At 40.1% G+C, this 13316-nt stretch overlaps 1 protein-coding gene across 1 annotated transcript in view; it reads right to left on the bottom strand.

The window, feature by feature from the left end:
* The window catches only part of atp8b1 (ATPase phospholipid transporting 8B1), a 35190-nt gene extending 22382 nt beyond the window's left edge, over nt 1-12808 (bottom strand). Inside the window, exons 1-3 of the mRNA XM_034095942.2 lie at nt 12540-12808; nt 1300-1473; nt 603-700 (exon numbers count right to left, since the gene is read on the bottom strand). Coding sequence (XP_033951833.1) covers nt 603-700; nt 1300-1456 — 255 coding nt within the window. The 5' untranslated portion in view covers nt 1457-1473; nt 12540-12808. The remainder of the gene's footprint in view (nt 1-602; nt 701-1299; nt 1474-12539) is intronic.
* Nucleotides 12809-13316: the final 508 nt, after the last annotated feature.

Raw genomic sequence — 13316 nt, 5'->3', positions numbered from 1 at the left:
GATGACATTTTTTTATGGATTTTTTGTCAAAGCACTTCAGATATTCATTGCTATCGGGATGTTAAGAGCATTCCATGGAATATAACAACAAGTGTAGCTCGAGACGGTTTCTGAAACTTACCTACCCCACCTTTAATCAAAGCTACAGTATCATCATGTAATAAATAATGTATTCAAAAGTCAAGTTTGTGTGTTTTTTTTTAACACTAGATGGCACATTAAAGCGTCTGGAATAGTTCAGGATCAGACTGTCTTAAAGAAACTTCATATCTGCTCGCTCACTCTACATTTGTATCAGCATGACTCATGACTTCTCCACTTTCCTCAGACTTACACAACCTTACATAAACAGATAAAACATCCTGGGGGAAAAAAACAATGCCAGCCTTGAAGAAAGAAAATCAAAACATCACTGATGTCTAATTTGAAAAGTAGTCAGCATGATAAATGGCTAATGTAAAAACATGCAAACACAAACTCGCCCTGCGCTTTGTAGAGGGCGTGGCAGCCATTGTTGGCTCTAGACACTCGGCATTAGTTTCCAGCAGGACTAACAGGGAGAGGATAAATAGGTATGTGGTATGTAAACTGACGGCACTTACAGAGTATCGGCTCTTCTTGATACACAAGAAGACTTTTTTCTCAAACTCCGGCAGGTGGTGATAAGGTCGGTCGTTGGCTTTCACCTTCCATCCCATCTCTGGAAAAGAAAACAAATCAAAAAAGTTAGTTGCAAAGGTCGATTTTAGGGAATGTACCTTCAAGGGGAATTGGAAAAGACGAGATGTATATGCTTAGAACTCTGGTATTAATAGCCCATACAATTATTACTATAAACTGGCTTAAACCCATGGATGTATCATAAGAACTGGATACAGCGTGAGAGGCGGAGTCTCGTTCTTTCCTATGACAGCTGCTCATTGGTGCATGAGGACAAAATGGCCGAACTTTTGAGAGAGCGAAACATCAGATTACCCAGCATGCCTGGCTGTCAGAGCAGAAGAACCTGTATGTGCGCTCAGAGCATGCGCAGTTGAGTTGCCCCTTAAGCCCCGCCCCCCACTCTCAGAATAAAAAAGTTAGTTGCCAAGTTTGCTTTAAAAAAAAGAAATGATAGTGACAGCTATGCACCTGCCTCCAACGTGTATGCTAAGCTAGGCTAAAGCAATCTTGATCCACAAAAAAAAATTACTGATGTGAATCATATTATAGGTCTCTAAAAAAGATGGCTGACAAAATTGATTTCCCCAAACAAATATAATTCATAATGACATCCTAAGTATGCCTTTCGCGACTCACCGCTAGGTTTAGCTTCCACTTGGGGTGGAGTGATTCCTGGAGGAGCATCCGGTTCCTCTTCAGAGCTGACTTCCAGTTCGTCATCCGTCTCATCGTCACTGTACGGCATGACCTCATCGTCAGGTGGGACCTGGGTATCTGGCCACCGCCGACTCATCTTTGCACCTCAGATGTCTGAGAGAAAAAAAAAGTTTCAGTTGATTAATAATGACAGGCTTCATTAAAAGTTCTAAAGCATTCCCGTGACAACCGAGAGAAAGGAAGGATTGCATCCAACACGTTTTTCAACTTTTCAAAATTAACGATCACACCCACTTCGGCTATTTTAGCATATGTTGGTTATCTTGTTCTGTTGGTTGGCCTGAACTGAAATATCTCATTGGATCAAAGGGCACACAATCTGATGCAGACATTTATGACGCATCCAAATGACTCCGGACATCTCTCAACTGTCGCTCAAAAGTAAAATTTTGATTGATTGAAGAGGGACAGCCTCAACAATATAGTGCAAATCAGCATGAGGTTAAAATGCAGATACACTCGACTAAGTTGGAGACCATGGGGCAAACCATGAGCTTCTTGGCGGATGTACCGTAGATAGATGATGGCAGTCATTTACCCACATCGTGCCTGAGGGTACAACTACAGAGAAACACCAGCATGGTAGAAGACTCCTATTCTTGTTCAATATGTAAACTTGTCGAGATCACAAAGACAACATTTTCTTGGGATGAAAATCAGGGAGAAATTGGGTTGCGACCAGAGTGATACTATGGCAGCTGGCCCCGACGAGTTAACCTTTAAAAACGCGTCATACAATCTAGTTCATTTGAAAAGGAAATACTGAGGTCATTAGGAGTTTGTGGTTTCACTTCAGTTTTGTTGAGCACTCAGTAACACCTGTATTCTACTTATGCTGCTTTTTCAACAACAAGTCAGTGTCTCAAGGGGCTTTATCTGTTCACTAACAAAGCGTATTGAGGCGGGGGGAAAAAACACATATTAAAATACTTTTGATCCGTTAAACATTCAAACAAAAGTCACTTTTCAAGCATTACAAAAAAAATGTTTGTTAAAGTACAGGATGTATAGTTTTATCCTTTACTGTGGTATAAAATAAGTATTGAGATTAGTTGAATTTCACTGGTATCGAATACGACGTTTTCTGGTATTGTGACGGCTCTACTCTCCACCCTAACAAAACCGCTCTGCATTGGAAAACCCTGCACCCGCCTTAAAGCTCCTGGTTGCCAAGGTGCCAAGTTTGGGTTGCCGTCGGCTTAATGTTTAATGATGCGGAGGAGTCCATTAGCACAGCTGATAAGGTTCTTAAATCCCATTACAAAAAACTAAATGCACCTTAACATTGAACAAACAAAGGACTCGGACTACTCAATTGTAATCGTTTAGAGGGGGAATATTCTAGTTCAGAGAAAATAGGTTTACCCCTCCTGATCCGTCAATTTTCTTTTTCATTAATGCAGATTTTTTTGCTTCTTTGGCATAGAATATATATTTTATAATAAGATGCCAGATTATTAGTTTAGTTTTTAGATACAGGAGCATGAGAAGCACACGAGTGAAGGAAGCCAATTGAGCATATTGCTAGACCTTTTCTATAATCTATTTCATGACACAGTTCGAGTGTTTGGCAGTGTGTTTCCTATTTCTGCCGTTATCCTTGTTTTAATGAAACACGTTTGTTTGACCACAAAGCCAAACATGTTTTTCCAGGAACTCTGAAACAGGTGAAAAGGAAATAACGCACAAGACAGCTTCTACATTACACAGTTTGGTTGTTCCTGGTGAGGTAGGGATGTCAGTATGATGGTAACCCAAATATCAGTTTCAATTGTGTCTTAACACAAAGCAGCTGTAGAAATAATTAGTATCCAACCTATAAAGGCAAGACACCCAATCTGACCAAGCATGTGATGCCACATTTTGAAACTAGACCATTTCACAATAGATAAACTCAATGAGGTCAGTTCTCATAAGACGCTGTCAATGGGCAATAACCCCAAGATTCAGAAACCTGATGGGTAGTCAAGATTAAACACCATTTCACTACAGATCAGCTAACTCTGCTCTAACCAAGCACTGTATTCTTCAGTTAATATCATATCAAATGTGAGCAGGACAAATACCGTCAGCCCCGTGGATACACACTGAAACAGTACCTTAACCTTATTTAAAGAAACGGTGTTTATATTGAAAGAGCTCGGGCTGATCACACAAGTCTGCACATGAATACTGGCTGAAGACGGGGGGGGGGGGGGGGGGTCAGAAACTACAAGAGGAGGAGGGAAAGCAGGGTATATGCAGGAATCCTGAAGTCAAATGTAAAACCTTTTAAGACCTTTTTTAAGACCCTTTCCATACATTTCAAGACCATCGCCACTTGGAGTTCTAACCGGTTACCTTGGCGACACACTTCACCTCACATTGACTATATACAGTATTGACTATATACAGTATTGACTATATACAGTATTGACTATATACAGTGTTGATTGTCCTTCCTCCTTATCTTCCAACCATTTGGACGCAGACTTGCATTTCCCCATAACGATGTTGCTTAGCAACCGGCGTAAACGGACCGTCGCGCTATCAAGCAGTGAGCGTGCGATGTCCTGTTCAGATGACGTCCAATCCAACGGGATGCCATAAATAAACTACACAGAATCACACTACACACCTACGCCATGACTACATTCAGGCAGACTGCAGAACACAACCTCTCTGGACCATTTATATACTTATTGAAAACAAGCTACAAAACGTAAAACCTTGGAAAATGCCGTTTAATATTTTTTAATAGCCTTCATTTTCGCTAAATTGATTTATCAACTTTTAATACTTTTTAAGACCCCGCGGACCCCCTGGAAAGTAAATAAGATCACAGCCCAACTCTCAACATGTAATTTATACAACTTTAGTTTTTAAGCTTGACAGTATAGTTGAGATGTTGAAAGCACAAAATTGTCCAACTTCAAAAAAGGACCACTAGTTGTCCTGACACGAGTCTAAAATCAGTTTGAATCAAGATGGCGTTAAGAAGTTTCCATCTGATGTCTTTTCACCCCTTTAAGATCCAGTCAAACAACGTGCCACACCAAAGGAATACACAACCTTAAATACCGCCCTGCGTCACGGCTGCATTCATCAACACACGTCATTACGGATGGCACTCGTGCTACTCTAAATAAAGCGCTCCGTGATTGTGAAACAGGTGGAATAACCAGTCTTATATAATTCCACTGCGCCCGGCTTAAAGGGTAAAAATGTTGTCTCGAGGAATGCTTTAACCCTCCTGTTGTCTTCGGGTCAAATCTGACCGATGTACTACTTTCATCCATCATAACTTTTTTGTTTTACATTCGATTGCATCAAAGCTTCGTGATATCCTTCACAGAAGACATTTCAACATATAGCATTGCTGATCACAACTTTCATTGCATTCTGGATGATTTAGTCAACTTTGTAACACCATGGTGATCCCGGTCAAACATGACCGCCATAAAGAAAAGGAATTAGTAACCATCCGGATCAGATAAAACACACACACTCTAGATTAGGGTTGCCAGAAACTGACCATGATCAAAATCGATTATTCGTTCATCGTTAGTCGCACGTGTGAGGGAGAGGGGGGGTGGGGGCGGGGGCGGTGTGTAGCGTGCTGCAGCAGCAGTCTGCTCTGCACGCAGGCTTCCTCCAAGTTTACAGTAAAACAAACTGGTGGTGTGACCAATGGCCATTTACAATTATTAATACTATTACTATTATTAGCATTAGTCTATATTTTGGTTGAAACTAAGCCATAACAAAATACATAAATAATAATAAAAAAATATATAAATAAAATCGATTTTTAAAAATAATATTCGATTATGGAGACTGTAACGAATATTCGAATAATCACTGGCATCCCTACTCTAGATGTGTCCCCCCCTTATGCACCCTATCCCTCCTTGTGAATCACACCTGGCACACACACACACACGGAACAATTTGACACATTTACCGCTCTTATGTGCCCCTCCCCCCACATGGATACCCTGGCACACGCATGTTCAGTGTCTGTTCTTTGTATATTGACCGCAGTTTTTCATGTATACCAGTAGAGATGTCCCGATCCGATCACGTGATCGGGGATCGGAACCGATCACGTGATTTAAAAAAAATCGGGGATCGGGATTTTTTTTTTTTATAAAATAATCTTTTTTTATTTAATGTTACAAAACAAAAATGACCATGTTCACGTCTTAAAGTCATCCTGAGGACTTAGTTTTGGTTTAAAATTACACAACATCATGTATGTGTTGCTTTCTTTGGGCTTGTTTTCAGACCTGGTTGCTTATTTCTCTGAAATCTGGCAACAGAGTGGGCGCAGTGTCTAATAGTAGCAGTAAGCTAACGAGAGGCTACGTTCAGCTGGTGACTCGGGAGTCGGGACAGAGAAAATGTCAGGAATTTGGAAGTATTATAAAATGTAAAGCGAAGGCAGTGTAACAGCCAGATGCAATGTTTGGAAGGCAGAGGTTCCGCGTGGTGGAAAGAACAGAGCTACGTTCAACACGACCAATCTAATACGCTACCTGAGAAACAAACACCAACAACAACACGACGAGTACACAACGGCCACTCAGGTAACGGCACTGAAACAACCAACACTTTCAGAGACTTTTAAAAAGGAAAGAGAAACTGCCCCAGAACAGAGAAAAGGCCAACACAATAACAGCCAAGATAGCTGAGTTCATCGCGTTGGATGACCAGCCGTTATCTGTTACCTTTTTTTTCTCTTAATGCATTGCATAAAGATCGGAAAAAATCGGTATCGACAGATTGTCAAAATCAAATGATCGGAAGCAAAAAAAGGTGATCGGGACATCCCTATATACCAGTAGTCTGATCCAATATCTACAGTTTGAAAGGGTGTTAAATGAAAAGTCATGTGAAATCTGATCTGTGTGGCAACAACAAACAAAGAGATGCTGAAAGGCTATCAGCCAGGTTTCCCAGTTATTCATTTCTATGGGAGAGAACATATGAAAAGGACTTTAAACAAAGACCTTTTCAAATCGATATTTTAATCAAATTCCAAACATAAAAAAGTGTATTAATGGAGTGAAAGGAAAATATGTTTAATGCGTCATATCCAAAACAATGTGAGTTTTGCGTTTTCCCCTCTGTGTATTCAAAGTTAAAAAAAATAAAAAACATCTTTAACTTTCCATAGAAACACAGCACTTTCCCAAAAGGTGCTGCTTTCGTATAGCTTTGATGTCATGGCGACCAGTTTGAAATCATTGAATGTAAAATGTGTTTTGTTGTGTCCACCAAGGTTTCTATGTAGAGCCACGGCTAGAGACACACATTGAGAAGTTGAGAAGGCACCAAATGAAAGTGAGAATGAAATAAAAATCATCTGTTCAACTCAAAAACAATCCGAGGTTCAGAAGCAGCCGCTTTGGGAGGATCTCCGACTCGGAAAACAGGGTTTGGTGTCTCGGTTTTGTGCAAGGGCATCGCTAAGAGGGGGGGGGGGGTTAAACAAAGGAAAGCATACCTGAGAGACGACAGTGAAACCCGAGAGGAGGGAGGAGGTGGAGGGGCTCTCGACCCGACCGCAGAGGTGAAGAGGAGGCGTAAAGCAACACAACAAAGTGTAAGGAGAGACTTTGCTTCTGTGCTCGTGATCAAAGAGCTGAAGCGCAGCCCGGATCATCCTGTGGTTCATCTCCAACACTGAACCCTTTGTCTCTGAACCCTGCAAATATTATTACACGTCTGTTCACAAATTGAACTTCATCTTTTCCTATGAAGGCAGTATGTTGTTTTTATTTTAAAGGGGATCGGGGGTACAATGACTATAAGTGCATCGTGTGCTATAGATACCTGTATGTGCCATTACACTTAACAGGATGACTCTTCCTCTTCAATATTACGACTAAAAGCTAAGTAGTAAATGTGCGCATCTTATAATAGAGAGATGAGATTAAACATTACACAAAAAATGGATGGGAAAATGACAAACAATAAGAGCATAGCATATAAACCGCTACATGCTACATCCACCATAAACTTATCACTTGATTAAAATGTTATTGAAGCTGCGAGTGAATTTTAAGTCTCTCCTAAAAAACCTGAATGAATGTGAATTGATCGTGTATGCTGGTAAGTTAAGGAAAAGGTATTTTACGTATCAGGATGAGTTACTGACGACAAGGAGGTCAGGGAATGTAGAGTAATTTTGTGTGTGTGTGTGTGTGTGTGTGTGTGTGTGTGTGTGAGCACTGATGCTATCAGCTTAATTAATGCAGAGTCGGGTTTCTGCAGCACTTGGGGGGGGGGGAATCCCTTGGAGCTGTAACATGCGGGAAACAAAGAGGATTTCTCGGCTGCCCCTTAATACGGTGACTCAGCACATACAGCAGGAAAACATTAACATCCTTCTCGGTCTCTCTGAGAAGCTCGCTTTATGGATAGTCCTCGAACATTGCAACTGCAGACACGTGTAAAAGCACCCGTGAGAGGCTGTGCTCGGTCTCATTACACCTCTGTTTGCAGAGCGGTGGTCCGTGTAGGTAAAAAGTAAAGACCAGGCTCATAATATTAAACTCACACATTGGCCAAATTAATGTTGCTTTGAATTTAGGCAGAATACCTAAAACTGCAATAGATTATATTACACATTATAAAATGATTAAAATGTCTTCTCAGCAAATCCGGAGACTCATTCGGACTGGAGTTGCATCATTAAAAAGTATATTAATAAGCTAGCAGAGAACATCTAAGGCAGGGGTTTCAAAGGGGTTACACAGCGGGCCAACGTTTAAAAATGTGTGCTAGTGGAGGGCCGGACTGGTTCAATGTTTGTTGCAGAACGTATTGAAATGAACTTATTGCACATATTGAACCTGGAACAAACACAGCTTAAATTATTGCCTATAAAAACATTAAATAATCAGTTGCATTAATTTCTTATGGCTCTATCTGCAGCTTTTCCAGAGTCATTTCTTATGATTACATTTCCCACAGGCCAACGACAGCTTCAACAAAACTATTTCCCTAAAAAATAAAACATGCCCTGTTGCCGTGAGAGACAAAGTGCAGAAGGAAACATCCATTGAACTCAGTGTGCTGCTCTGTGATGCTAGTTCAGATACTTGGCATCTCATCTCGGGAGCAAGGTCATCAATGTTTGGGCTCAGGCTCTGAGCGGAGGAGACCCTCAGGATGGAGTGAAGGTGTGCTGCAATATACCGGCGGGCCAGATCTAATAGTAATTAGAAATTATCCGAAATTACATTTACCACGGGTCGGATTTGGCCCTCGAGTTTGACACATGTGATCTAAGGGATGTAACTGGCATTTTCATTTTCAAGTCATTTTTGTTGGAATCAATTCATCTCTTAGAAATATCTGGCAAACCTTTAAAGTCATTGAGAACCTTGCTTGACTATTTTTTTAATCCACGATAGGCTTCAGAACTAGTTCTAAAGCCTATTGAGTCATCGAGCCAAAGCATCTTCACAGTGTGTGCGTGCGTGCGTGCGTGTGCTATAAGCGGAGCTTAATGCAGGTTAATGAGTATAATTGAGTCTTCAGTAGTAGTAGTTACTCACAGCTGGAGTCCATACAATGAATCCTTGAATTGACAGGCAGTCCCTGAACAAGGAACTAATACTACCAGCCTTACAGGGTCCACTCCTCTCTGAATGATGACGATGTTTTTCCAGATCAACAACTTTGTAGTGTCCGTATAAAGCCAGCGGAAATCGTGAGGATGTAGAAAGATTATTTGGGTCAACAATTGATATCACGATTATTAAAAACGATTATCCATTTACTTTGAAAACATCAATTTATTGGGAAAAAAAAAAAGGTGGAGTATGTTTTTAACAGTTGATTACCCTGAACTTTAAGTATAATTCAATTGAAAAACCAATAATATATATATTTTTTTTAAATAAATAATAATAAATAATCGTTTTTTTTCGATGATGTTGTTTTCATAATCGTTGCAAGCCAAAATCGTAATTGCGATAAAAATACGATGAATTGAGCAGCCCTACTTTGCATGTTATCCTACTCTGAAACTCTGAATGGCTCAATATGGTAGAAAGAATACCGGTTTTTACCATCCCAATTAGGACAACTAATCAGCATGTGTCGCATTAAAAACTGAAGACCGAAACAGATCAGGTACTTGATCTTTGTGCATGTAAGATGGGGGAGGCTGTGGCTCAGTGGGTAGTGTGCTGGACTTTGAATCAGGGGATAGCAAGTTCAAGTCCCACTGCAGTCAGCATGTCGTTGTGTCCCTGGACACTTCACCCCAAATTGCTCGTCCACAGTACTGAATGCATTTAAATAACTTTGGATAAAAGCGTCTAACAAATACATATAAAGTAAGATAAGGGGAAGAAGTAAGACGCCTTCACCTCAGATCAACCGTCAATCCATTTGCCTCTCAAGTCACAATTCAAATGTTTCTTATTTCAGTCCCCGGTTTCAAGGTTGACCATTTGCATAAGGAGTCAAACATTTCCATAACCAAAGGACTTGCTGTGGCTGCAGAAGGAGCGCTTCCCTTCTTGTTTATGGAAAAACAATCTGGCCGGGTGGAGACATCAGCCCAGCAGCGGTCACTGTGTTCATCTCCAACTAACACTACAAAGGTGTGTTTCACAACCTACACCTTGAAGTCTTATTGCCTTCAGTTGACGATATGATAAAGTAACGGCTGCTCCTAAAATATCTCTTTTTAATATGTATCTTTCTCAAATCAAGTTGTTAATGTACAAAGTTTGTTGTTGAACAGAAAACAGCTGCTGTCGTTAATGTTGAATCATGTCTAAAACAAACATTACTACATCGACACTAATGGAGTGACACAGGAATGAAACAAAGAAAAAGACCAGGGGAGACCGAGCGTTCTCATCGGTAGCCCCCAGGCTCTGGAACGACCTGCCCCTCATGTTAAATTGTCGCCCACTCTTGAAGCTTTTAAGTCCCGCCTAAAAACCCACCTCTTTTCCCTCGCTTACCAGTCAGTCTGAGCTATGTCATACCTATTCGTATGCTTCCACTGTCTGTCCATAGCCTTTATGTGCCTCGTATTTATTCTTATGTGTGCTTTTTTTTTATCTATTCGTGTAATATTATATTTTATTATGATGTTATGTTCATTGTGAAGCACTTTGGCAAACCCTCTGTTTTTAAACTGTGCTATATAAATAAAGTGGACTGGATTGGAATGCGAAAATGGGATTTTTACGCTTTAAGGGTCCCTCGCCTCCAAGTAAATGTTTAAGATCTTATTAGAGGCCTGAAATAAGGTTATGTGGTTATTGCAAGCTTACGAGATCTTCACAAGTTGTTTTAAGACACAAAATATGTCAGTAAATACCGTGATTGTCTTTTAAGCGTCTTAAAAAAGAGCGGTTGGTAGCAAGTGACTGAATGAGACTTTTAAAGTGATCATGCCGAAACTTAGCTTAGCGGTGCTGATGCGCAGCCATGCGACCTTGATGTAGTTTGTTCTTAGTCTAACATTACGTTGTTACTCCTGGCGATTGCTATAAAAGTAGTGTTATTATTATGTGATGATTATCCTGCTTAACGAAACATGGAAGTAACAAAAACATGCGTTTGCCACAGATCTAATTTACAGAAATATGCAGGCATTTTATTATCAACGGAGATTTTGAAAGAATGCTTATAGATGTGTACGAAGATCTTGATATTATTCATAAGACCGATGACATGTGGGAAATGCCAACCTTTTGTTAGATAATGCATCAAAAGTGTTGTTTTTCTTCCCATCTAGAAGAAACAATGTTTTCCTCCCTCTCAAAACCAGGAGGCTTAAGGTAAAAGCGTCTAACAAGTGTCATGTCATGTAAAGTAAATGCAAATGGGCAAAACAGATTCATAAAAGAATATATTTTCTTAGTCAAACAAATGAGGCAGGAGCAGAAACCATGGAGCTGGATAGTAGGCCTATAGGGACACATTTTCAATAGTAGCGCCTAGTGTCTTTCCATTTAAAAAAAGCTGTCACATGTGTAATGTTGTTAAGCAGGCATAGGACTAAAATAACTAAGTAAAATGTGGCCAAATCGGCACATTTAAAAAAAAATGTAATCAGGAAGTAACTGGTCAAAGTAAAGAAGCTGGACCGAAATTCAATGACATTTTACGTACGTCAGGTCACACGTTTTTTAGATGAGGGTGATGAAGTAAAAAGGAGGAGAATAAATTCCCACGATGCATGTAGCCTATACTTTATTAGGAATGTAAGGTAGGTAGACTAACGGGCTACAAGAATAAAAACTAATGCAGTCGGGTACAACGTGATAATGGTACGATGTAAAGGCTATAAATGAAAGGCTGCTGAATGATAGGTCATGACGTAGGTTGTAATGGAGGAGATGTGTTTCTAATACTTGGCCTCAATGATCTATGGGGATGGAATTTTGAAAACATATGTTCAAGACAATAAGGAGACTGAAATTAGCATTTAGCCAGAGGTAGAAGAAGTATTTAGATCGTGTAGTTAGTTCAAAATAGAACCAAACGGTATGAATACTCGGTTACAAGCAAAGGCCTGCATTCAAAATCTTACTTACGTTAAAGTATTGGCTTAAAAATATACAATATATGTTTTGATGATAATTGATAGTGTTGATTATATTTCGAATCATTAATCCTAATCTGTAAAGTAACTAAAAGGTACTAAATAAATGGAGTGGAGTAAAAGTACACCATTTACCTGTAGTGGGGTGGAAGACGTACAAAGTATAGCACAACATGGAAATACTCAGTAAGTAAAGTACCTCAATTAGTATACTAAATAGTAATGGTAAAACTGACGGCTATAACGCTCGGTTATATTCAACTAGGCCATGAAGTAGGTTGTTAGGCTGTTTGATTGTAATGAAGGAGATGTGTTTCTAGTACTTTTTCTACCCTAAATTACCTATTTGTTTGTAAACTATTTTACTCAAGAAGTAGTAACGTTAGAAACACATTTTCGGCATTATAGAGACTGAAATTAGCATTAAGCCCTCAACAGTGAACATTATTAGGAACCAAATTAGTTCAGATAAGAAAGGGGGGTTGAGCCGCCCAGGTGAAACAGGCATCCTCCCTCGGTGTTTTTTACACCATTACATCCAAAACTTCAAAGCAAAATACAAGCCTTTACATGTATATGTTTAACTGTAACTTACCCCGTGTCCCTTGGAAGTATATGAAGTTGTATCCTGTTCTCAGTCGGTGTCCGAGGCGTTTTTGTCACCGCACCATGTTTTACCCTCCTTCCTGCTTGTACAGAGCTCCAGCGGCTGCTCCCCGCCCTTCTTTTTACCTGAGTGCCTCACCTGCTCTGCCCGGTACAAAACCTGCCGGACCGGTCCGACAAGCCGAGCGTTAAAAGAACAATAAATGACAGGTTAAAAAAAAAAGCGCGTGGCATTCAGGGAGGCTGCGGAAGTGGGCGCGAGGACTCGGAGGTGTTCTTGTCACGTGATGCGCAGGTAAAGGCGTGTAATTGAACCCTTAATTTCAACCAGGTGGTCACTTACAGGGACGCTTCCTGCTGCTGGTTGGGCGAGAAGGTGCCAACATGCCACCTGTGGGACAAAGAGTAAGTTTGTGTGGGGCAATGTGGGACATTTAGCTGCGAGGTAGTTTAGATTTGAATTATGTTACATGTATTTACATGTATGATATGTAATGTAAAGCGACTTGAGCACTTGTAAAAGCGCTACAATAAATGAATTATAATTATTCACCAATATCCCAATGCAAATTCATGTTTGTGAAAATCTTCAAGAATACAGGAGGAGGTTTCTAAATCTGGAACCTGTTCTGATGTTCGAAGAGCTGATGTAAATCTATCAAGTTATCAAGGGAACTCTGGAGGATTTGAGAAATATTGTGACACCTGCATCACTGAAGAATCTCACAGAAAACAGAATCGAGGTACATGGAGTCCACTTTAATAA

This window comes from Pseudochaenichthys georgianus, chromosome 12, assembly GCF_902827115.2.
Source record: "Pseudochaenichthys georgianus chromosome 12, fPseGeo1.2, whole genome shotgun sequence".
NCBI lineage: Eukaryota > Metazoa > Chordata > Actinopteri > Perciformes > Channichthyidae > Pseudochaenichthys > Pseudochaenichthys georgianus.
The sequence above is the reverse complement of the archived record's forward strand: the minus strand, read 5'-3'. Positions and strand labels throughout refer to the sequence as shown.